At 48.8% G+C, this 26,333-nt stretch overlaps 1 protein-coding gene across 7 annotated transcripts in view; it reads left to right on the top strand.

The window, feature by feature from the left end:
* The window catches only part of LOC144954636 (semaphorin-4A-like), a 169,312-nt gene that overhangs the window by 107,258 nt on the left and 35,721 nt on the right, over positions 1-26,333 (top strand). For 5 of the 7 annotated variants that reach the window (XM_078885100.1, XM_078885104.1, XM_078885091.1 and 2 more), the window contains one exon: positions 15,744-16,141. In XM_078885100.1, the coding sequence (XP_078741226.1) occupies positions 15,994-16,141 (148 nt within the window). In that variant the 5' untranslated portion in view covers positions 15,744-15,993. Of the gene's footprint in view, positions 1-175; positions 206-4,485; positions 4,687-15,743; positions 16,142-26,333 lie in introns of those variants that run through there. The other 2 variants (XM_078885094.1, XM_078885120.1) reach the window with 2 other exon arrangements.

Below are 26,333 nucleotides of genomic sequence, written 5' to 3'. Positions count from 1 at the left end.
AAGTTGTTTTTTTTATTTAGCGAATGCAAAGTCCCTAAGCCAAGCGGTCGCTGCGTTGGAAGGTAAGTGAGGCTTCTGCTGAGTTTGCGGATCTGGGAGACTTCTCGGATGGCAGCATCCAATGAACACGCGGCGCAGCTCATCCTGGAGCAGGCAAGCACGAGATGCGCGTGCACACTCTCGCGTTGCGCACGCGCGCACACGGGTATGTACATTGCGCACGCCGCATCTCGCCGGGCCTGACACCTAACTCCTAACTCAGGTCGTCTCGATGCAGCGTTCTGCGCTTGCCACTGTCGTTATCAGTCTCAGCATCGGCACTGGGGGAGACGGACGGACGGACGCGTTGTTATCGCCCCACGCCGCCCCCACTGGGCGCTATGCTGACTGTAACAAATGCCCGCCGACATCGCTGGCCGCGCGTACGATTGCACGTGCAGATGTCGCGTGCCCAATGTGATGGCGCAGTCCGAAGCACTTAGCGGTGTTGATCTTTCTCGAGTAAACCTGCGAGCACAATGGGTCTACAGGGCTGCCCCTGCTTTGTTAGGATCAGGCGGGCCGCGCCAGTCTGGCGCTCTCGGGGCTTTAGCTCAGGTGGTGCTCTCTCGTCTGAGTGCTCGGTTCTGTGCCACGTCCAGGTCCTGTCGCAGCACGATAAGACTCTCGGCTTGGCACCTTCAGCGTCTGCGTGTGATCCGGCCACCGCAGACTCGTCTGCACCGGGCCTAGACCGGTACCGCATCAACACAAAGTGGTGGGGTGGAGTTGGGGACAGAGTGGGGGGGTGGGAGGGGAGTTGTGTCTGCTTGGCTGAGATGGACCAACTGCAGTGGAGTGGAGTTTTATCTGGTGGTGTTGACGGGTCTTGCTCCGATTTTTTTTTCTAAACCGACTGCAGATTGCACGGGGACTGCATGGTGCAGCTAACATTTTCATTGGTGCAGCCTTTTATTATCCCCCAATTTTTGGGGGGGGATTTGGGGTTTCTCCCCACTGTACGTTTGCCATGAATGAACCACAACACTTTGCTGATGTCGTCAAGGAGCATAAACCAGCACGCAAACAGCGGTCATTCTAACAGCGGCTTTTGGCTAGCCATCGAACAAAGACGGTCACCGCATCATGCACTTTCAGAGGCACTTCTGCGGCCGTCTGGAACGCTCTTCCTTCCGATATTAGGAATCCACTGGAGCTGAGCACTTTTAAATCTAGATTGAAAACTCACGTCTTTAGAACTGATTTTTGTGTTTAGTTTTTTGTCCTTCCCCCGCACCTCCGATTAGCACGGTTGGCTACGTACGATGTAAAACAAGTTAATTATACGTACAGATACACAGCGTTTCTCAGAAAAGCATGGGGTCGCATTTCACAGCACAATTGTTTCAGGTAGGCCACGCACCATAGCTGAGTGTGAAGGCTTTCACGGTGGCTGTGGCCATCAGGGAAACGCTAGTGCATGGAATTTCTCACGGGAAACTCGTGTGCTTCTAGGAACATTGACACAAAATATTAATTATATTTCACGAGTGTAAAATAGTTCCTGGACTGATTTATAATTTGGGTGCACATATACCGAGGTAGCGCACGTCTGTGATCCAGCAGTCTGGAGGTGACAATCGTGTGCATTTTTTAAACTCGTAACAACCACAGTTTTTTTGAGGTGGCTAGGAGTTGGAAGAGCAGCAAGCTAATTGAATCAAAGTTTGCACATGCTACCACATGTCAAATACCCACGAATGAGTGACAAATGCATTGATCTCATGAGCACTTTCAATGTTGAAAGACGTTAGCTTCACTGTAGATTACTATTACCAAGAAAGTCTGTCAAAGTGAAACATTAAGGATTGCCGTCAATTTTTTTTGCAGCAATTACGTTCATTCTGAACAATAAATTGTGAAAAGTAAGTGGGCTTTGACAAGACACGTCTCGAGAAGGGATGACGACCGGTGGTCAGACGAACGATGGGAGTGGCAGCTAAAGGACGGAACACGCCCAACAGAATGACGACTGCGGAGATGGAGTGATGAAATCAGCTCATGTGCGGCAGCTAGTTGGGGTTGATGCATGGGACGCTCGCGATGGAAGGCGCTACCTTCGTCCAGGAAGTGTATACAGATCGTGGCTCGTGATGACGAGGCTGGCCATTAAACCAGGGAATAGGATGTGCCTTGCTTGTGCCAGGTAGGCTTTGGACGCTCACAAAGACATGTTTTGTGCACGGCCCCACGAGCGTGGTTTTGTTCTGTTGTGCCCGGGCCACACGGCGTGCCTCGGTCGAGGCGGCAATTCTGGACACGTCTGGGCTTCAGACTTAGCGGGACTTGAGGTGCCCTCTTTGTGCTGAAATTTACGAGGGCAGCCAAGCTCTATATGAAAGTGCCATCGCCTGAAAATAATCTACCCGAGGCTGTTCTTCGGACCAAAGCAGGGTACTTGCGTTATTCTAAGATTTGGGCACTTTTGTGTTCACTATCAAACTGTAAAGCGGGTACAAGGACGGTGCATTGTAATGTTGCTTGTTAATTGCAGATGGAGGGTTCGTATGATTTTGTGTTGAAAATGTTTTTATTCGTGATAAAGTGTGATCCATGTGGACTGTAGGGAGATTCCCCAGGCAGGGGCAACAACGTTATCTCACGTCTCAATTTTAAATATATAGTAATTTTTCAAGTTTATTTTCTTTAACCAGGTGAGACCTCAGGGATAGTCTCAGTTGCAAGAGTAGCCTGGGTTATTGGTCTGCTAGTAGGGGAAGATGATGGCTTTGTATAATTATCGGAGGTGTGCGGGAAGGGCAACAAAACTAAACACAAAAAGCAGTTCTAAAGAAATTAGTTTTCAACCTACATGTAAAAGTGCATAGCTCCAGTGGCTTCCTAATATCGGAAGGAAGAGCGTTCCAGACGACCACAGAAGCGCGTCTGAAAGCGCGCGATGCAGTGACCGTCTTTGTTCGATGGCCAGCCAAAATCCGCTGCGAGGATGACCGCAGTTGGCATTATGGTTACCGTTCAAGTGGCATCTTATGGAAAAACCGGCCCCCACCATGGGAACATGGAATTTCCTAAGATATTTCAGGGCTGCCAACAGAAGTGAGTGGCTGCCTCGTTGCTTGTTTGAGCAGCAAGGCGTTTTGACTCGTTGATATAGCACTGTGAAAGTCTGAACAAAGTTCCAGTTACATAACGTTGGTACGGCAGGAGTGTGCGTGTGTGTGTCGTCCCTTGTAAATGAGTTGTAATAGTTTACATGTTGCACGAGGGCAATGGTGGTTTTTAACACAACAAGCCTCTATTAGCAGGGCATATCGATCTCAGCTCTTCGTAGCCTTGGATTTTATCTCCAAAGCAGCTGAATCTCCCCTGGGTCCAACTGCTCAGTTCAGGGCACTGGTCATTGACTGATAAAATATAATCAGTATCGTCGCTATCTCCATCTCCCAAAGTCTCAGTGCCTCCCTGAATACGGGGCGGATGGCAGGGTTGAGCAGGATGGGAGGTGCGACAATCCACGCCCATTTTTTATTTTCGAAGCTGGGTTGTGATAACAAGTCAACGCTTCTTGACAAAGGTAGGTTTGTTATGCGTTGGACGTGGATCATGTGCTCTTACCCACTTGAGAAAAAGAGAGGAGAGTCGAGTGTGGGGATGATGCAATTGGCGTTGTGTAATGCACGCTCGGTGTTGTGCAAAGGATGAAATTGTTGGGGATGCGTTGGTCATACCTGGCGGTGCTGCTGCTGCAAAGCGCTCTGCTCAAAGTTGGAAATTCGTGAGTTCAATCAATGGATCTTTATTTTGCGTGCCAATATCGCCCTATAATGAAGTAGGCATCAGTGCACATTTACAGCGGAACCGGAACGGTAACAGAGGGGGCATTGGAGCAACACGAATGAGAAAATAACCCACGCCGTGACCTCAGCGGTTAACGCCACAGATTGAGCAAAGTATCAAATCCTGGTCAGAGGGCCACGCGGGCCATCATCGTTCCTCTTTGTAAGAATTCAACAATTGTCATTTTCGGGATAATCAGGCCCCTGCCAGAGGAATGTGGAATCTCCGCGAATTGTTTAACGCAACCAATTAAGCCGAGCCCCACTCGGCGCTCGAAGGAGCATGCGATTGATTTTGCTTCGGTTTTTTTCTTTTCTTATCAACGTGAAGTTCACACAAATACGAACTGGAAAGACGAGCAACGAACGGGTCAAACAACACGGTGCCACGGGTGCAGCAAGCAGCAGCAGCAGCAGCACAGGTGGCTTCGAACTCCCTCCCCAAGCTCCACCTCTTGATCTCCCCTCCTCCCCCCCCTCCCTCTCCGCCTCCGCACCCGTAGAGAGAGAGAGAAAGGCAAAGCACTCCCCATGCGCTTGTTTGTACTTGCACCAAGCTTGGGTAACAATTAGATGAAAATTGGCAGGCGTGTAAGTAAGCGACTGTCGGTGCAAAGGGGTGGGGGAGCGGGGGTGGGGAAGAGACATTGTGAAAGCGTGCGCCTGCTGCTACTGCCGATGTCGCATCCGTGCGCTGAGCCACGGAGAGAGAGAGACGGTGAACGCAAGAAGACGATGGCTCATTGAGGGGGGGGAATGGGTGCGTCTTAGGAGCAGGCACCAAGACGACTTCATCATCATCATCATCCTCGTCGTCGTCATCGTCGCCTGCAAGCATCGTGAAATAATGGTTCGTGAGCTACTTGTGGATGTTTTCCGCTGCCCGTCGTGTTCTTGTTGGAAGTGTGCGAGGTGGTACTTTGGGTTCGCTGTCCTAGTTCCACGTGCCTCTCTCCCTCCTCCGGGATGTTCGGAGAGAATGGTTGTTGGTGGTGGTGACGACGACGATGTTGTCGTCGTTGATGTGAATCGTTGTTTTCGTTGCTTAAAGCTGAAGTTCATGTCTAAGTAATTCATCTGCTGCAAATCATGCGCGTGTGTTGTTTATTTTAAAGAAGGTTAAGGAGTCTAAATGGCAAGATATTCTTTACGTCTCGGCAACACAATGACACGCCACAAGTTCACTTTGTAAAGTTACTTAATCTTACAGCTTTCGTTTATTTCCTACAATTACCAGTCAATTAATTGCCTGTTTTCTCCTTTGACCGAGAAGAATCCGTAGAAGCAACGTTTCTGTTTTGAATGGTGATGGTATGGGGGGGGAGGGGATCCTGCAGTGATTTATATATATTCTTTGTTTTTTCGGTAAAGTCGCGTAGATAGATAATAATAACAAATACAATTTTAACATTTAATAAAAACCCAAAACTCCCGACGCCTGATGACAACCGCTTGTGTTGTTAAATTTTTAATTTTATTATTTTTATTTTATTATTTTATATCTCCGCGACTTTACCGAAAGAACCAAATAATACGAATTCCTGCAGTCACGAAAGTTTTAAATCATGATTTATATCTGTTTGTATATCTTCGGTGCATCTCCGACCCAACGTACGTTGGTTTGCGGTACGCGTTTGTCCGACCTAAAAGTGGTCCCTTCTGATCGCACCGCAGAAAGCGTTGCCCACCACCCCCCTCTTCTCGACGTCGGTGACTTGGCTTTTACCCCGGCGCCGTGAACTCGGGAGTCCGTCCCGTCAACGCGGCCACGAAATGAGCGGCGTCCAACGCTCTTGCCTGGACTTTGTCAGAATTCGGCATCTTTGGGGTGCCACGCGACACGCGTTGGCTTCACACGCGAACGTTAAACTCCCCCCCCCCACCCTGGCAGTTTGTAAGCAACAAAATATAGTACGTGGGTGATCCGTATATAACGTATGATGATTTTATGTTCGATAACCCAAACTAGCATAGGGATACATTACAATAACGTATTGCTGCATCGCAGAACTGTTTGAGGCAGTGACTTGGGGAGGCATTCATCCAGCAGTGGGTCGATCATGGCTGATGATACAGCGTGAAATTGTGATTGAGGGACGTTAATCTTGGAATGCTGTGCATGCGACACATTCTTGTCAAATGTTATTTCCCTCTGCTCTCTTTTTCTTTTATGCATTTGATTGAACCTGCGTTACACAATTTGCGATGCAATTTGCAAACTGATTTTTCCCTTGCGTTGGCGCACGGCCAAATGTCTCCTGGAATCTGCATTGCTACGTTGTCACTTTGCACGTATGCATGAGCCGTGTAGATTCTCCTGGAATCTCCATCCAATCTGTCACTTTCCATCACGTTCACCATATTAAATCACCTGTTGAGGCGAAAGACGGCCGTTGTAAATCAGTGGGGTATCTCTAAATGGATCGCCCTGCGTGTGCACTCACCCGACCTTGTGGTGGTGGTGATGGTGATGCACCGTGCTTCTAAGAGCACGCTGCTCGCAAACGGAAGGCGGCAGTGCGGGATCAATCGGCCCGCCGTCCATCCAAGGTCGATACATTGCCATTCACGTGCAAGGACACCACAGTGAGCCTCAATACTCTTTTGAACGAGGGTCCTGCACCAGCATGTTTGGCAGAGTCCTAAGTAAGAGTATGAGTCCTATCTCGTGAGTGTACGTGGCGGTGCATAGTCGGTGAGCCCCGCTGCCGAAAGGCAACAGTTATTTTATGGATAGACTGGGCCCCGCCATAGGAATGTGCATTTTCAACCCCCGCCTCAAGACCAAAACCCAACGTGTGATGGCTTTGCCAATTGCTCGCTTGTTGGGGCCGGGAGACTCGGTGACTGCATTGCTCCTGGTCGTTGTGTAACGCCGAGGCTTCTGCTGTTACACTGCGTGCATTCGTGAGTTGAGCCAGAATTCGTCCTCACCTATTGTCGAGTGGGTTTTTTTTTGCAACGCCGTATTTTGGACTCTGGTATCTGTTGCAAAAGTAATGTTATCCTCAGTAGGCCATTGCTACCGACACGTTCTAAATAAAGGAGTTGATGGATCGTTTGTGGTCGCAGAATGAGCAGCTTTGGCCGCTGTTTATTTTGTCGCTTTTTAACACAGTTCTCTCAAACCATAAACTAAACTATTTTTCATTTTAACCGGTTAAGAATGATAGAGCTCTTTGTCAGAAGCGATCTGGCCACACGTGATAGCTCAGCGAAGTGGCTTATTGTGTGGAAATGTATCGCAGCCAAATAAATGTGGAGGGAAAAAACCGGAGGACTCGGGAGAAAAAACAAATCCCCGCGACCACGGAGAGCGACGCACAAACTCCAAATATACAGGAGAGGGAGTTAACATCTCGCCGCCGCAGTGTCGAAAGAATCTAGGTTAATTACAAAGGTTAAGCTGTTCATGCTTCCAATTTGTTTTAAATAGGGAACGCTGGAAATGTGGTCACATGGTGCATTCTTTTATAACCTGCGGGGGGGGGGTTTATCAGCAATTAGGAGTTAATTGGCCATCGGCCATAAATAATGCAGAGTTTACTACTCTGCGTGCAGCCGGTCGGTCGGCATGTGGCATGCCCATTAGAGTAAACTTTTGTCTAGTCGGACTGTTACGTGTTTTTTTTAACGTAATATTTCACGATACTGTATCACGCGCCGCACATGGTTCCCCAACCACAATTGTGTTTTTGTTTTGTTTTCACTCTGCTGTGAGATGCTGAGAAATCAAAGGGGCACGTTTCTGTTGATCTTTACCACCAACCATGGTGGTGGTAGGGGGGGGGTGGACGGTGCTGGACACGAGTCACGGAGGGGGCACGAAACCGATGCCACGATTGCCGTGGCTATTGGCGCCGGCCTGCCTTGTGCGTATTCTGGACGAGCGGTGGTGACATCCTCCACATTCTTGCCGCACGGCGTTGCACAATTCAGCATCGGCAGCAGCAGCAGCAGCAGGTCTTCTCGTCGCGATGCGGGCAGCTGCAGATTGTCTTACTCGGAGCGGTACAGATTGATAGCATCAATGGCGGGAGTTTTCGTGACTCGTCCATTAAACATTGCCACTCTCCAGATTGGAATCTCATCCGCGGCGACAGCTTTCTGCAGATTACTCATCGCACACCTTCCTTCCCACATCCCCCCCCCCACCCATAACCCCTCGGTACCAGTCATCAGCTATCCGAGTGACTCGGTGCTCCAGTCTCCAAATATGTTCGAATTTTTATTTGGGCCTCTTTCGTCGCAAATCAAATGGAACTGCAGTGTAGGGTTGCCGTCTGTACCTGCAAGAGCCGGAGTTTACGGTTACTAAGCCTCGCTCTGAAAAGCGCTTGAAATTAAATACAGCGCGGTATTGTTCCTGGGCCGTGTCGGGAGCTGGCTGCAGCGTGCCGTGTTGGCCTCCTCTGAAAGGGGCTCGCACGGCTTGGCCAGCGGCAGCGGCAGCGGCTTGCGTCCACCGCCCAGCTCTGATCGAGCGTCCGTGTCCCGCGGAAACGCCACCTGTTTGTACTCAAAAATGAAAAGTTAAAAGCCGAAGATGCCCTGCGAATGTCTTTTGCAAACTTGCTGCAGGATCAAGAGGACATTTGTCACGATTACACGCCCGTTTATGCGATTCGTACCAGGTGCAGAATCTCACGCAGGAATTTGTTTCTCCTACGCGGAACTTTGTTTTAGTCATTTGCGGAAGTGGTTGATTTAGCAGTTCGTGCTGCTGCTCACTTAGTGAGAAGAAGGGATGACAACGGGGTCAACTCCTTGAACCCACGCCCCGCCTTCATGGCCCACGTGGAGTTGAGAGGCCATCATCCAGCAGTGGATTAACAAAATTGGGATTATTGTCCGTACACGTATGGCCCATGCCATTGCACATGTTGGGCATCCGATAATGTTCAACGTTTCCACTTGTGCCGTGGTAGGTGACTTTGGGACCTGGTGCCTTCGTGCTGCCCCACTCGAGGTGCAGCTCTATACTCGCCGCGTCGTTATCTCAAAAAGGACGGATTTTTTTAATTCAGCAAAACATCGCGACGCCTAATGCGTGACAATCTATCGAATCGCTGGGGGAGGATAAATCATCACGAGGGTATCCACGTGGCCATTACCTTGGCGGAGTTGTGTCACCTTCACGCCCCACTCCGGTGTGGGCCGACACGGCCCCGCGCGGACTGACGTGTACGAACAAGTCCCACGAGCGGCCAAATAAGTGAGTTGTTTATTTTCTCAATAGCAACATTCGTTAATGCTGGACTTTATCCAAACTACCTGCCCAAACCTTACCTACTGGTACGCTCCTTGACGAAACAATAAAGCACTGCTTTCTTTTTTTTAATTGCGAGCGATCCTGTGGCGTGGCCGATGCCAATCAATCCCAGCTGACCGCACACTTTTCTACGGTTAAGTGAGTCACGATGCTTTGATACTTTGGTAAAAAAATATTTTGTATTATGATCCAAATACAGGAATCAAAATAATGCGCGTGTGATGAGATGATTTTTTTTTTATTGATGCTAACGCTTGCTTATATTTACGTTGAGGCGAATGCGAAGAACCAAACTCTACAAACGAGAAAAAAATATGAGGAAGCGGTACAACAAATGAGATGGTTAAAAACGTGGATGGTGACAATTCATGAAATCGTTGCAGTGGGAAATGACTGATAGCCCAATGTAAATCTTCCCTCCTCGCCACTCTTAAATTAAGCCGTCATTTGTCCGGGTGCAAATTAACTTTGGCTGGACTCAATTGACTCTTCTTAACCATATCATCCCCACATCTCGGTCTACCTTGTAGCATGCGCTGCATTGTTTACAACTTAGCAAACATGTCCCGGGGTTACTTACCGTCACGATTATTGGGTTTAATTTTTATTTCTGTTTTTGGTTTATTTTGCACTTGGTGTTTCTCAGTGCTGGGTACCATTGAAAATCAACCGAATACCGGCTTGACGGTACGCTTCTTGTTACTATTCGATCGGCTATGACGGATGGATCGGACACCGACGAAGAGGACGGGCCAAACGCGTGCAAAGAAGAGCAGGGATACACATGCTGAGGATTAAGCTGAGACTGAACGGGAAATGCGGGGATTGGAGAATGTACACAAGTCAAGGATGTAACTTTGAACGTCGGGAAAAAAAGCGGCTTGCGGCTGACGTTTTTTTGCGCAGGATACGTCGATGATGGCCACTGGGAAAGAAAAGTTACAGAGCAGCAGCTAAAGGAGCGAACGGGGGGGGGGGGCAGGGGGGGTGGGGGGGGACGTCGACCGCAGAGAGGAGGCGACGGCTTGTGTGCAGACGCTTGTGTGCAGACGCTTGTGTGCAGACGCTTGTGTGCAGACGCTTGGGCGCAGACGCTTGGGCGCAGACGCTTGTGCGCAGACGCTTGTGCGCAGACGCTTGTGCGCAGACGCTTGGGCGCAGACGCTTGTGCGCAGACGCTTGTGCGCAGACGCTTGTGCGCAGACGCTTGGGCGCAGACGCTTGGGCGCAGACGCTTGGGCGCAGACGCTTGGGCGCAGACGCTTGGGCGCAGACGCTTGGGCGCAGACGCTTGGGCGCAGACGCTTGGGCGCAGACGCTTGGGCGCAGACGCTTGTGCGCAGACGCTTGGGCGCAGACGCTTGGGCGCAGACGCTTGTGCGCAGACGCTTGGGCGCAGACGCTTGTGCGCAGACGCTTGGGCGCAGACGCTTGGGCGCAGACGCTTGGGCGCAGACGCTTGGGCGCAGACGCTTGGGCGCAGACGCTTGGGCGCAGACGCTTGTGCGCAGACGCTTGGGCGCAGACGCTTGGGCGCAGACGCTTGGGTGCAATATGTTGCATCGCTGGACCGTTACAGATGGCAGGCACTTTCATCCAGCAGTGGATTGATCAAGACGGATGATGTTGAATTGAGTCACGAACCTAAATCATTGTGATTCATAGAATCCACAAGGTGATGAATTATTACATCCTTAGCACAGATACATGTGATTGTTATTTTGTATAAAAAATCTTGGAAACAGGTGGTTTTAATATGCCGTGTTTTATTTGGTATTACCGACTCACCTTTGCACGGTGTAATTTTCTTCAAAGGTAGTCTGCTCTGAGTAGTAAACCTTAATTATATTTAACTTAAACGAATCTCGCAACCTCAAACAGTTATAGCCACCAATCTCCGATTCGCGATCTTTCTCATCTCTCTGTTCCCAACATCGCAGAGAATAACAACCCTTTCAAAGGCCTCGGGATATATGAGTTCATCTTAAGTTAATCCTAAGTTAAGCAAAACTGAATTCCTTTAGTGCCTCTAACCTGCTGTGTGTGTACATTTTTAATACTTTGGACAGATACGTTTGTAAAATAAATTCCCGAATATTCAAACAACGTTCCTTGCTCAAAGCCTTTTTTCGTGAGATGGCATTTCCCATCGGATGCATTCCCTATGCAGAGGTAAACTCCCAGTAAAGTTCTAAATACAATATTTACAGGATTCAATTCTGAGGCATCCTTTCCGTAAAGCCTGAAAACATTTGTATGAGCGATGGTTTATTCTTGTAACCAACGCACGATGGTTCTTGTCTACTGTAGTAGTAAATGTAACGAGATCTAAACCTTTTTGCATCTCAACAAGTTATCGGATGGTTCACTTATAGCTTGGACCCCCCCCCCCAACCAGCGAAAAATCTGTGCAGTTGCTAAAGACACCAGGAGTAGTATTATAACCATCAACATCATCATCGTCTGTTAAATCTAAGTAGGGTCAACTCAAACAGCATTGTCCTGAATCGGTAACTGCATCTGATCAGGCCACCAAGATGCAGTTTTGAGATAAACTCTAACTACAGGTCATCGGGTCAGTGCAGCTGTTATGTTTGTTTGGTAACTCATCTTTTAAAAAACAGCATTATGCTGCTCTAAACTTCACACGATGAAGACGATGAAGACTGCATTTTTTATTTAATTTTATTTTCTATCTACGTGACTTTACCGAAAGAACCAAAGAATATGAATTCCTGCAGTCACGAAATGTTTAAGTCGCCATATTGTTGTATTTCACTTAAAAACAAAGCGGGGGCACTTTGGCAACTGCCATGAATGCCTTTTGAGGCAGAGAGGAGCAGTGATGGAATTGTTTCCTGTCCGATTTAAGAATACCGAGTCAACTCTTCATTGGAATTCCTTGAACAAATTGACACCGGTGTGACGTTGCACCGTTTGCCTCAACTTCGTGTTCAACTCGATCCATGCGTCGCTGGTGAGAAAGAGCGTGGTTCGGCGGGGATCCGCTTTGCCATCTTACGATTTAGATGAGCAGACGGTACATCTCCTTCATGTGTATCTGTCTCTGCGCTTAAAAAAGAAGTATTCTTTACACAACCCCTTTCGGCTCCCATAGCCATCAGAGAGTGAATAATTTCAGCAGCACTGATTCGGTTACAAGGAAACCCTTTGAAATATACACAAAAAACGGAGCGCGCTTGTCAATAACGCCTCTGACCTCTCTATTTATGTGCTGCGAAGAAGAGCCATTGCCTGAAACATGACCTATTATATACTTTCCCTTTTAGCCCGATGTTATGGATTGTGATGCTTTTGTTATTTGTGCTTTGTGGACCACTGCTAAAGCAGCAGCATCACCAAATAATTCGTTTCGCTTTTTTCAATATAGGTCAGCTTGGTTTAGCTCGTGTGGTTTTATGGTCACGAAGCATCGTGCCGCTGCAAGGATCAGTCCTAATTGTTATTCCTTCCAGCTGCGATGGATTTTAATGTTGTAAAATGAAGGCAATTAGTGTGAACAGCGCAAAGTAGAGGTGGCACAATTACACGTTGTTACTGGTGTTCACGCACTGAATAAGCAGAGGCAATGCTGTTCCAGATATTCATGCACGGCTCTGTTGTTCGTATAAATAAATAGTGACCTGTAAACAAATGTTGGCATGTAAATAAATAAGAAAAAAGCTCAAGTGTTTTTTGGGGGTATAGCCCACATTGTGTGAACCTTTGGCTTGTGAGGGCACAAGTTGAAATTTGAGCAAGGGTCAACGAATCCCATCATCCTTTTCAGGGTCAATAAAATCCGTACCACATGGTGGGAAGTCGGCAAGTTGTTTGTTTTGTGATGGGAAATTGGTCCCTGCTATGCAAATGTGGAATTCCCACCGCTGAGTCGGCACCACCAATGGAAATGAAAACCGCTCGTTGCTCAATTCGGCGAAGGAATACTGACGTTTTGCATTTCTTGCGTGTACGGTACACACACAAACGTGTGTGTAGTTGGCACAATAGGGGGCACAGTTGGTGCAGCAGGGCAGTCATCTCATTCAGTCGACTCGTGGCACCTGGTTTTGTCCCGTGACCTCCTCCCAGCGGGCGTTCGACACTTCACTGTGACCTCGACGTGCACCTAGCCTGGCACAAGCGCCGTGGTGATGGTTGCTGTTTCTTTTGTTGCGCTTTGGGGGGCGGAAGCACAGTGGTGTGTGTGCCGCGCTACGAATCCGGCGATGTGAGTTCGCCAACATCGGTGGCGATTGATGTCAGAAGCACATTGTTGTCCTACCTCAGGTTTATGATGAGTTCCTGATGCGGTATGCAAACATCAGCGCTTTCCCCCAACAAACCTGTGCGCGTTGTATGGGGGATCTTTATATTTAATGTTTGCGCTCTCCAGAGGCATTCGATTGTACATGCGGGTGCACAATCCACGAACACGACTTTGCACGCAAATCTGTTGCTTCGGCTTCGCGGGAAACGTGCCTTCATTTCTTTTGCACAACGAATAAAAGGTCAAAGTCCTCCTCCGACTCTGATAATGATGATGATCGCAAGCAAGCAATTAAATCGATACAGCTCTTGGTTGGCACCAGTTGTCCATTATGCGCTCACGACCTGTGTGGGAATCTGGCGCTGCATGCCGCGTGTCTATCTGCAGCCGGAGCCTCTTTCCCCTGCAGGCACGGCGGAGATCATCGCAGCCACGCTGTGCCGGCCCGTTGTTTTTTTTTGCACGCGCACTCTCCTAATCGCGCGACGTGATTGTCGCATCGCAGCCGCCTCTATTGCACGGCTGCTCTTCGCCGCGCGGCGAAGGCACGGCACCACGCAATGCATGCGATTAATAATGGATGCCCTTCAAGCCACGCTCATTAATAATGATGATATAGTTCGCAGCTCATTCACGGCCCCTTTGTAGATGTTGAGTCGGTATCCCGCACTATAAGGAGCATTGGCGCTGTGCTCCCGTCTCTTGGCTGTGGTGTAGATTCCACATTGGTATTGTAGCGACTGTCCTCCCAAGAGTTTAATCCACGGGTGGCCTGCCCACAAGACGGCACGCCGTGTGTTGGCCCTGGAGAGACGATGGGCCAAGTTGACGGCCGACTGCGGCTAGAGATTCGCCAGCGTGCTCCGACGGTGAACTCGGCAATCTTAACCACAGCTCCATCCGGTTGGGCCTTAGAAGTGATGAAAATAAGTAGATCAAGTAAACAAATGACCTAGGGTCTAGTCTCGAACTCGGGGATGTGCCCCTGACTCACGAGAGCACCTGAGGAACTCGGTCGTGGGCCGTGCACCGTGGCCTTGCGCCAAGTGTGTGTGCGCGAGTTGTAGTGGAGGTAATTGATGGCAGCCACGTGGGACGAGGGGGGGGGGGGGTGGTGGCGTGCGCCCCCGGACACCGCACCAGGCAGGGTGGCACACGCCTGTCATCCGCTGCTTTGCATACGACGGCTGGCGGGTGAACCACACGGATTTATGACACTCACAAAACCTCTTTTGTGGGACGTGAGGTCACCTGGAAGGTGGCAGTACAGGAAATGGGTTGCTGGACCCATTTGTACGGCAAGGTTTTTTTTCTCCCAGGTCCTCTGATTGCCTACCACATGCACAGCGCTCATCAATGGAATGTCCCCAACATCTCGACGCAGGACGCTTGAGACGCTCGGTGTCGCTCTGCTGAAGTAAATTGATGACACTGCTCTAAAGTTAACGGTAGCGTGGCGCAAGTCTGGCGTATTTTACGACAACACAATTTCACCAGCGGGTCTACCTTGCACATTGGACACATTTACTGAGACTCCGTCGGTTGCTCAAACCACGACGCAGTTCCCGTTTTGTCTGCATTTATGTGGTCTGTAGGCCAGTTTTGAGGCCGAATGAGGAAGATTGAACTTGCCTTCGTCTGTAAATTTTTAAGCGAGATTACAATTTTTTGTTTTAACCTTGCATACAGTGAGTGAGGAACTGACGACTCAGCGGTGTTGTGAAAGATGGCGGTGATGAAATCACCTGATCGCGGTCGGCGTGGGTGTAAAAAATGTAAATAGCAAGAGACAGGAAACATTGAATGCAATCTCCAAGTTGGCAGATGTATAAGAAAGGAATTTGTTGTAAATCCTGCTTAGTTGTCAGCGTGCAGCGTGAATAAGTAATGTGACGGCACCCTGGTTAGTATCGTTGTGTGCTGGTGTGTGGCACGGGTGCTGGCCGAAGTGTCCGTGTTAGCGTGCGTGTGAATAGGAGGAATTATGGCTTTGGAGTCGGCGCAATGTGTATAGCCTTGCAGAGCATCGGTGGCAATTCATATTTGAACCTGTCCTGGATCTGGGAACCTGTCCCAATATCACCGTCCCCACGTGCGATGTGGCAGCATGAATAAGTGCTCGCTTAGCCGCATTTCTTCCAATAGCCTGCAAGGATAATGGATGGATATTTGTCATCGTGTGCGATGATGTTGTAAAATCTGTATTAAAAACAGCGGGTGGTCTACAAACACATTATTGTTCCTCGAACCAAGGTCTCATTTCCATTTGTGGTAGAATATTTCATGTGCATTCACGTATGTGAGAGAAGCTTAAGAGTATTTACAAGGATTACGTTTTCTGGTCTAATGTGCGTGTAATTTGCAGGTTATTGCCGCAGAAGAAATCATCACCGCACCTTGTCCAAGAGGATCGTACGAGACCGTCCCCAGCAACATGGCTCTGTTGAGAGCCTCGTGAAGCACGCCCTCCACGCCGAAGCGAGCTCGCCGTGAGGACGAAAGAAACCCCAAGAGCAGAAGAACCCGACGGCCAAAAAGCATCCCGACCATTGGCTTGTGGCGACTAAAGGGACACGGAGAAGATTCGTGGGAGCAGCAGCAGCAGCAGCTTCGGCATGCGTCGTTGGTCGCGTGCCCTTGCCCCGTGCCTGAGCTGCAGCACGGCCACAGCAATGCTGTTCGCGTGCCTCTTCGCTCTGTCTGTGCACCTCGCGATCTCGACGGAGCTTGGAGCAACGCCAAGGCTCACGCACACGTACCAGGGTAGGTGACCGGTGCCGCGGACATGCATTTCGGCGTGGGGTGTTTCTCTCTCCCCCACCCCAGATTCACACGGGCGCACTCCCCCGGGCTACCATGAATTGCTTGTTTTTGGTGGACGTTCCGCATCGCGCTCGGTAATGTGAACGGGCCGCGGGCAAAGCGAAGCAGTACCACCCGTGACCGTGACGCTACGGTGACGACGGCCGTTTTGGCAATTCACGTTGACGCACGTTGGGGGAACACGCGGGGGAGCGGTGACATGCGGTGGCAGCGAATTGTGCCCCGGAGCTGAAAAATCTGAATTTGATTCCCAGCCAGGGCCAACGCCAGTGCTGACTAATGTCCGAGGCAGTTCTGTGTTCTCCGCTTCGTTAACCGGCACCGATGAGCGTAGCGAGGTACGGTTAAAAATAACTCCTGTGACTGACTTGGCTTGGGGAGGCTTCCATCCAGCAGTGGATCGTCAGGGCTGTAAATCGTAATTGTTATTAATATTATTAAGGGATATATTATGTATAAGTTGGTTACAATCCCATAACTTGTACACTTATGCCAATTGTATTTTCCATAACAAGCTGAGAATGCATTGGAAAACTTTAGGAGTTGCATCTTTAATATAAAAGTGGGAATAAATCCGTCGTGATGACTTAAATGTTCACTTATTACGAGGGCGCTTGTTTATCCAGGAAAGCCTCAGCGAGTGCCATGACTCTTCTTCAGGACGGTCCCGCCAAAGTGTTGCCATCATGGGGCGATGATTGTTATGGGGTGTCGTTTGCGATAATTTAGCGTTATTGTCGTACATTAAAATGCTGCACTTTGTCTAAACGACGCGGTTTCTAGACACATTGGGTGTCAAGAGGGGCTTGATTCATGCGTTGTTGAGAATGCAGATGCCACAGATGCCGAGAAAATGAGAAACTGTTGACTTTTTTCCAAACAACTTGGATAATTTTTCTTAGCAAAATAATTATATATTAACCATCTCTCTGTAAAGTATAAAATCAGGTCATAGATTAATACACTTCTAAAGGAACTCATGTAAACATTTATCACCGAACATTCAGGGGTGACAGACAAGTCACAAATTAGATATTTCGGGGGAAAAAATGCCAGCACTAAGTGCAGCATAGTGCAACAAGATTAGATTTTGCTACTCGAATAACACGTTGTTTATCTGTGTCGTCGTGAAGTTGGGCAATGCATGAGACTCCGCTAGCTTGCTTTATGGCGCTCTGTTGTTGGGATTGTGCACAGGTGCACCCACTTATCTGACCGAGCACAAAGCATGCCACATTTACACCCCGACCGCTGTGAAAGGAAACGATGAGAAGCAGAGATGTTTGTGCGCGAGAAAAGCCTGCGAGGTGGGACCAAAAACGTTCGCTACGAAGGGGCGGAGAGAAAATGGGGATCGAAGAAGAAGGGTTTGGGTGGTATGGACTACATCTGACAAACAGAGGTGGATTAATCGCGTGCCATGAGCAATCCACTGCTGGATGCCATCGCCCTGTGTGCTCGAGAATGAACGACGCAAAAGCAGGGAGTGTTTGTGTGCTTGACGGCTTTTACGAGATCTTCCAACCATTAGAAAGATTTATTGGAATGGGTGGTGTTTCACGGGAGGGAGTTGGACCGGGGATACATTTATTATCAAGGGTTGCAGTAAAAACATGTTTTTACTTAACGCCCCATTCATTAAAGGGCAGATGCAGTCAAGAAACCGTGACGAATCATTGTTAAAGGTCTGACATGTGCCTTGCCCTGACACTCCTTCTCCAGTCTCATCTCAGCTCATTATGTGGGTCACGATTCGAGCTACGAGTCCGTTCATTATTTTACATCACGTTGAATGTTAGCGCGCCCAGTGGCTGTAGGGGCAGATGGAACCGATTATTTATGTCACGCGTGAAAATTGAATGGCATTAATTCCTACACGTTCATTCATTCTATGTGTTCATTGCCACCTTAAGATTTAAATATTTACGAATCGATACATTTTTCCACCCAAATAACAATTATTATAATAACAATGCCCTCGATTTACTCAGATAAGCAACGCTGAGTTTCGCGACTCTTTGAGGAGGGGTCGTGTTTGTAGGATGTATGACCAATTCCATATGAATGAGCGTGTGGAGTGAGGGATGCTGCCCTATGCAGTGGATGACGGCACTCATGGTAGCGGAGCAGCGCTGTGCGAGTACTTTATTGCTCCTGCTGTTGCTCCAGAGCAGCATTCTGCAGTTCTTGCCGTTTACTGATAGCGCCACGACCAATTCCCACACCGGCTGACATGGGCAGGTCAGGGAGGGGGTCGTCAATCTTTTTGAGATAAGAGGAGGGTTCCTTCTTCCCATTCTTTGTCCTACTCAGTCCGTTCCTCCATCCTCGACAATTGTAGCCATTGAAATGGTTAATCCACCACACATCCATTGATAGGTAGAGATACCGAGATGTTCCGTGGAGGTGTGGAGACTAAATGTTGAGAACCTCTGATGCAGAGGAATGCCCCGATTGTGAAATAGGGGAGGTGGATTGCTCCAATAATCCGCACGTTTCTTGGCACAAACCAGGGGACATTTGCCATCATCTTGTGCCCTGTTGATGCCTCACTGTGATCACATTATATAACTTAAAAATTACTCTTGAATCGTGCCAGGAAAATCTTTTTTTGTCATCGAAAAAGGAAATGAAACCACTCAAACACACTGTATAAAGGGTATATGTCAATAGCCTTAACACTGGATGAGGGCTTTTTTATATATATAAGTTTTGTGCCTTTCTTATTTTGTTTGTCGTTCTGAAAACGGCCCTGAAAAGGAGAGGGGGAGCCAAGGCAGCATTGCACACAGACGAGCGCGTTGTTTACTGTCACGCAAATCGGCTCGCTCGGCCAAGAATAGCCCCTCCCCAACGTCGCATGCGAACCCGACGACGGCTTAAAATTTCAGATTAAGGCATCAATTTCCACGTTGTTTTATAGCGCGTGAGATTGGTTGTTTTTTAGTTTTCGGCTGCAGCTTCTTCCCACTGCTGCAAAAAAGCCTCTTCCTCCCCCCCCCCATTTGTTCTTCCTTCGGTACTCCTGTCCAGCCGTAGCCTCCAAACTCGGTGATTTCATCTCATGGCTGTCGCCAGCCCCTCTCCACTGTCTTCCTCTGAATTTATCTGCCTTCTCTCAGTCTCCACCCCGTGGTTGACTTTTGTCCGTCTCTTGTGAGTCCTTGTAGTCATCACGTGACTTGATTTGCAATCTTTTCTCAACAGGCCATTGCGTCGCGCGCTTTCAGATGCGTTTCTGCGGCCGTCTGGAATGCGCTCTTCCTTATGATACTAGGAAGCCACTGGAGCTGTGCACTTTTAAATCTAGAGTGAAAACTCTTTTCTTTAGAATTGCTTTTTGTGTTTAGTTTGTCCTTCCCCCACACCTCTGGGTAGCACGGTTGACTACGTGTGGTTCAAAAATAGTTCAACATACATACAACAGCATCACTGAAACCTTTCTTTAGTTCTTCACGAGGGCAGACATACACACTTGTCAGAATTATTATCCCCTGCCAAAGGAATATGGAATTTGGACCACGAGAGCAGATTTGCTAAATGGAATGGGGACTCGTTGGAGCAGGGAGACAATTTGAATTCAATTTCAAATATTTGTTTTAAATATCCAAATAACCTCCATACCCAAACAAGAAATCCAGTCGTGTCATCTTCATAGGTGGACCTGAGCCAATGGGGAAAATTCTGCATTGCCATGGCAGTGACCAGACTGGCCAAAGAATGACCCACGGGTGACTTGTCAAAAATAATTGGCACGTTTTATGAGCCCTGGAGAGGTTAAGGGCTAAGTTAATCCCCGACCAGAGTTTTTAACTGCTGGCCTGACTTTTGCGAGTCAAGCACGTGGAGGTAAACATGTCTCTTGTTACTGATGACATCTGCTAGAGCATAGACCTAAACGTGGTGTTATTCAAAGTACAGGATGGGAGACTTGGCTGCATTTTGCATTTCAACTGAAATTATTTTAACTTGTCCAGGCATTTAGACTTTGAGCTCTGCTGATGCTCAGTGAATTCAGTCCAAAAATATATAAAAAGGTGCTTTGCCGGGCGGTTCAACTTGTCTGGGAAGCCATCCTTCACAACGTGAGAACCACTCGAGTGGTTTCTCGTGTTTGCTTTGTCGCGCTTTTCAGCGCAAGCTATTTACGACCGATATTTGCATTTGAGTTGACCCAGTATGAGTGGTTTCTTTACCATCACCTGGCAGATATAGAATTCTTTAAATAGGGAAACCGACTTGGCCAGTTCTCCACAACCAACAGTGCCTAAGCATCCACATTCTACATTCCGTCTAAAAATGTGAACGCTTCCATCAGACATGATGCTTGCTACACTCGGTGTGCAACCCAGAGGTCGCCGTTAGACTCAAACTACCGGCAGGGCGGTTAAAGCAATGCAATCGTTTCTTCAATCGCACCCGGCCCTTGTCCATCCCGCAGTATAAATGGGTACCACCACCGTGATCTTTCGATTGGCAGGCCATGCCTGGCGGAGTAAAGTGTGCGTGTACTCCAACCTCTTCCAAAATGTATGGGGGCAGCATGGAAAGAGTTGGCCAATGTGCCCTCTACGGGGGGGGGCTCTCTAGAACCCCCTCCTGTGGAGGCCCTTCCGTCAGCAGTGGCTCGTGAGCAGGACATTCCGGGGGCTGCTCCTTTGGCTTTGCATTTGCGTGAGCCACGTGATAGTTTGCGAATCGGCGGATGGTTGAATGGTAGATCGAGTCACTCCATTGAATGAGCGCGGTGGAATTGTTTCCACTCCGCGGTTGCGCAAGTTGGCTTGTGTAGTCGGGCGCATGACCCCCACGTGTGGAACGAGCTTGTTTAAATGACTGCCAGGTTAATGGTGAGATCCAGCTCTGTGTGGGAGGGGGGCGGGGTGCATGAATCACGCGTCTCGCTGTTTTCTTACTCAAGCTTCCTTCTCCCTGTGTGGGGTTTCAGAACGCGCTCCCGGACAACGCTTGACTAACTGCAATAAAGAACGCGTCGCCTCCGTTAGGATCGCGAAGCGTTCAAGGACCATGGTTCTAGTAGCCGTCACCTGTTCCTTTTCACTTTGCCGAGTAAGCAATGCTGCGGAAGGGGGGAGGGGGAGTGTGACCGGGTTGTTGCCTTACCTTCGTTGCAGGATAATCTTTTGTTGTTTATTCCCAACTCTGCAAACACGGATCCGTGACCGCGAATCGAAGGTCGAGCTGACGGGCAACTGTTGTGACTCCTCAAGGGCGAGCGGGCGAGGGGGGGCATGGGTCACAGTGACTTTTATCAGAGCCTGGGGGGTCTTGTTGGCTGCAGTTCAATTCACTTTTCTCCTCCGATCGGGACACCGTCGAGCCTAACTGCTTCCTTCCAGGCTGCCCCCACACAACTCGTTACTTCAAGCTTCTGGCTCCAGCATCCCTTGGGGATTTCAATTTCCAGCACCAAAATTGGTTATTTTTACTTACTTGTGCACTTACTCGATGTATATTGGCCGTAGAGAAGGTATGCGAGTTTGAGGCATCGTAATATAAGAATAGGTTTTACCCTTTGTGGCAATAAAACGGGTGTCAAGATGTTAAAACACCAAACAGAAACCTTTTGCAAGGAATCATGTCTGCATTAACCACACGTAGTTGTGGTTGACGTGCTCTGGTAGTACATGTGCTGTGTTCGCCTTTTGGCGTCCTCTGGTCTCGCACTGTTTTCGACGAGGGAACACGCCGGAGAGATTGCGTCCGCCACAGAGATGGAACGATGAGATCGGCTCGTGTGGATTGCTGCACGGTGGCGCCGTGAGGGATGGCGATGGCTTGGGATACAAAGTTGTTAGTCCTTCATTCAGCAGTGGGTGATGGTGGCTGATGATATCAATGATATCGGCTGGACTGCATGGCGATTTATTTAAATTCGTGAGTGCAATAAATGTTCGCCGACGCCGATTCAAAAACCTATCCTTTGGTATGCAAACCATACGTTAGTTATTTACCGGTGATGCGGGCTTCTACTGTGGCGTGCTCTCTTTTTGTTTTGCTCGTGAAAAATACCGGGGTAGGGGAGTGCGTGCGGTGACACGGGCCAGGCCCGGGCACCCCCACCACACCACCACCCCTACCACACCACCACACCACTACCCCCACCACACCACCACCACACCACACGGGTGCACGTGCCGCTGACGCTGCCGCCACCCCCCACCGCCGCGGGCGAGGGATCGCCATGCGTGGGACGGGGATGGGACAATCGTTCCATCAAACGCGACGCGGGGGAGGAGGGAGGAGGCAGCACGTGATGTCCTGAGCCTGCTCGCTCGCACGCACGCACACCGAATACGTGGACACGGAACTCGTATTGCTTCCGTTCGCGTTGAGGCTGCAACAACGGGGTGGCACGGGGGACTCTTGTGGAACACGCGAGCGCAATTAGCGGCTCCGAGCGCCGCGTGGAGGTCGAGAGTCAAAGGATGGACGTTCTATGTCGGTCATTTTCTGGTATCGGCAGCGCCGCTGCTCGGACGACAATTCAAGTGAAGTCGCAACATCTTCACGGGCAGTTAAACAATTTGATCACGTTTTAAATTTCGATTTAAAGCTTTCGTGACTGCAGGAATTCATCTTCTTGGTTTTTTCGGTAAAATCACGTAGAAGGGAAGTAATAAAATAATAAAAATAAAACATAAAACAATTCTCACGACGTTTCGGCCACAACGCAAGCAGCCATCTTCAGGTTTTCCTACGTGACTTTACCGAAAAAACCAAGAAGATGAATTTGATCACGCTCATCTCCAGTGGCAGTGGTGGCAGTGGTGGCAATGCCACATTGCCAGCCTGACTGAGGATCACCAGTGCTGACTTAAGACAAAGTGTAACTCGTTTTTCAGAGACCAGAGGGAGGATAGAATTCACCCACAATCATGATTTGTGCTTCGCCTCCTTCCAGTTGCAGTCTGCTGCTCTAACCACAGCTATGCCCATCCTACCCAGCTGTATCACATGCTTTTGTCAAACAAGTCGGACTCTGCTTGTGATGGCCATTATGTAGAAACCAGTCCAGAGGTTGCTTGCTTTAACAAATGGACATCTGTGGGAAAGAGCTTTTGGAGCTCATCAGATTCCTCCACTATCAATAAATATTCTGATTTTGATTCTTAAATGCTTGATAATTTTAGCCTGGAAAGCTTATAAAATATAACTTTTTATTCCCACATCTGGAGATATATACAAGTAAGCTCTGCTTATATTTGCTTAAGACCAGGGATAGATAAGCTAACATATTCGCCTGTGTCTGCACCTCCGATGAGCACGGTTGGCTATGTACTGTGCGAAAGAAGTTCAACGTACAGGTCCATGACTATAGTTGTTAGCTCAAAACAACAACACAGGGTGGCTCTCAGATCAGGCTGTTGTGCGTGTAATATTAATTTCTCCCCATAAACTATTTCACGCAAGGGTATCGTGAGAATAAGTGTATAAATGTAGGTGTTGCCAAGAATGAACTTTAAACTACACCACCCCATCATTCATGGTGATGTATACTTACATGTATTTAGCCGTGACATTAAAACAAATCGGTAATGTGGATTTTCCCACCACGAACAGAGATGAGCATTGCCTCAAATTCAATTGAGCAGAGAGGCGGACCAGCGTGCCCTGACTTTTCAAACATTAATCTATTGATTTTATTTGGTTGAAAGGCTGAACTCTGTTTGGGTAAAGCTGACGCAGTGTTAACAATATATCTGCGGTGAACTAGCCCAGGAAACTCACTTGGAAGGACGTAGTCACACACACACCCGAGGTGCAAGTGAATGCGCAAGCGAGCCAGTTTGCGGTGTTTTCTTAAGAATCGTTTATTGCGCAAAAACAAACAGGAAGAATTAGTGCACCTCCAAGCAACGCCAACGCACTGCACGCAGTTGCTATGCACATCTTTTACATTTGGTGGGAAACAAAGGTACAGTAATCTCCCTTTGTATGTTCACGGGCGCAACGAGATGGCGAATAGTACTAATGGAGCAGAGACATGCAGCCGGCCGCTCCCTGAAACCACAGTGGAAAGTTCATTAATTGGTGGTGGGTATGGCCGGGATTTCGCAGAAGTTGTGGCGCCCAGAGCAAAGAGAGGGGAGACGGGGGGATTTCACCGTGATTGGTTTTCCGCAAAGTTATAATCAAATTACCCGTACTCCTGATTGTGCGCAAGTGTCGTGTGTCTGGAGTGAAAATGCAGATATGTAAACGAGAATCGTGGTTGAGCGGTGGCCCAGCAGTTAGCGTCTGAACCTGGCTACCCGAGTTCGATTCCCTGCCACGGCTAACATCGGTGCCAAATTTCTGAACCAGTTTTGGGCCCCCCCCCCCACTCTCCCCGCCGCCCCCCGCACCGACGCTTGGTGTCGTCGTATAACCCCAATGGTTGACACAGCAACAAGGAAGCCTTCATCTGGCAGTGGATTGGCAACGGCATGTAAATTATTATTATTAAGTTAACGAATGAACCGGTGGTGTATAGCATGCGGTGCTGGCCAGTGGTGAATCGGCTACGTGGAAGCTGGCACATGGCTGTGGTTCTATTGACACTGAGCCCAGACCCTAATCCGAAGGAAAAAAACTATTAAGCGCGAGCCGCTTCATGCGCCCACTTTGTCTGCCTGCTGAGCAATAAGACGCGCAATATGTGGTTAGGTTTACAAATCGCTTGTGGTGGGGAGAAATGTGGGTATTTGTTATAGTCATCAAAAAGGAGTGTGCGCGGTGTACACTGATGAGAAGTGCTATTCTGCGAGTATAATGCACTCTTTTTTTTAAAGCCTTTTAAATGTAACGCCTTTTTTACAAATTGGGTGCATTTTAAATAAATACTTAAGTGGGAGCCACTGTCGCGCTCGGTTCCTGGTCAGCGTGACCTATTCCTCCACGCCGTTTCGATTTTCACCTCCGCTGCACCATTGCTTCCTTATAAGCTCTGCCCTGCATCTTACTTCTCCAAAACGGCCTCCTCTTCGCTTCCCTCTTCCCCTGATGACTGTGAGGCACGGGTCACGAAAAGTATCGGAATCGGAATCTTTTGTTTAGTCTGGAGGATGAATCTCATGAAGCTACGGAGTCCTTGTTCACAGATGTCGAGTAGGCGTGCAGGGTCGTCGGCAAGTTACATGGACAAACAACACAAAACACTGTCTAAGAGCAAGAGAGAGAAAAGGTAATAAATAAACAAACAAAGTATGAAAATACCAATTGCACAAGTACACATACATTCTTTCCGATTTGTCAACACCAAATACAAGCTCTGTTTAGCATGGTTGGCTATGTACGGTACGAAAGAAGTTCAACATACATACAAGCTTGGGCAAGGCAGCAAAGCAACAAGTCCCAGACCACACCAACTGTTGATCAGAGCCCTCCTTTTAAAGCCTGCGGTGGATTGGAATTTGCTTGCGAAGTTGAAACCTTCAAAACATGTATTTAATGGCACGAGCCTTCACCATCGCCAAAATCATTACACGCCACGATCTATCCACTGCTGGGGCTACTACGCGATATGCCGTTGAGTTTTTGTTACCGTGATGCGTGCTTCAGGCTCGGTGGATTGTGAGCAATCCTCCCCAACGATGCTTGTCCCTTCCTCGTAGCTTTAGTTGCCTCCTATAACTTTAATGAATCCACATTGTACTACATGCGTGCCTCTTTCAGCCTATCTGGTCGAGCATGAAACAATTTCGCTAATCGCCCCTCAAGAGTGGGAGCATTTTGCCTGCAGTGCGCAGGGTGCACCGCTTGGCCCTCTCCTCTGCGATGCGACAGATCGGTCTTGCAACGCAAGGGGACGATGAAGGCACCCGCAGGTGTAGGGGATGTGTCCACCTCCTCTTAATTTTCTTGACTTCTATGAGTCATTCTGGTTGAGGTCTCACTCCTGCTGTCATCGCCGTGACTCAAGAGGAAAGCGGAGTCTCTTCTGGCCCGGGATTCCAGTCATGGCCCTCCCATGTCCCCCCCTGTGTCATTGAACGGAAGTTGAATTTGCATGCTCGGGCGAGTTGAGGCTGCGGCCCGTGCGCATTCCGCCTGGCAGGGAGAAGTGGGCCCACCTTAGGTGCGGTCAATCCAGTTTTCGAAGTGATTGATATTTATCCCTAAGCCATCG

This window comes from Lampetra fluviatilis, chromosome 3 (genome assembly GCF_964198595.1).
Source record: "Lampetra fluviatilis chromosome 3, kcLamFluv1.1, whole genome shotgun sequence".
In the NCBI taxonomy this organism is placed as follows: Eukaryota; Metazoa; Chordata; class Hyperoartia; order Petromyzontiformes; family Petromyzontidae; genus Lampetra; species Lampetra fluviatilis.
Note: the sequence above shows the minus strand (reverse complement) of the source record. Positions and strands in the feature narration are given on the sequence as shown.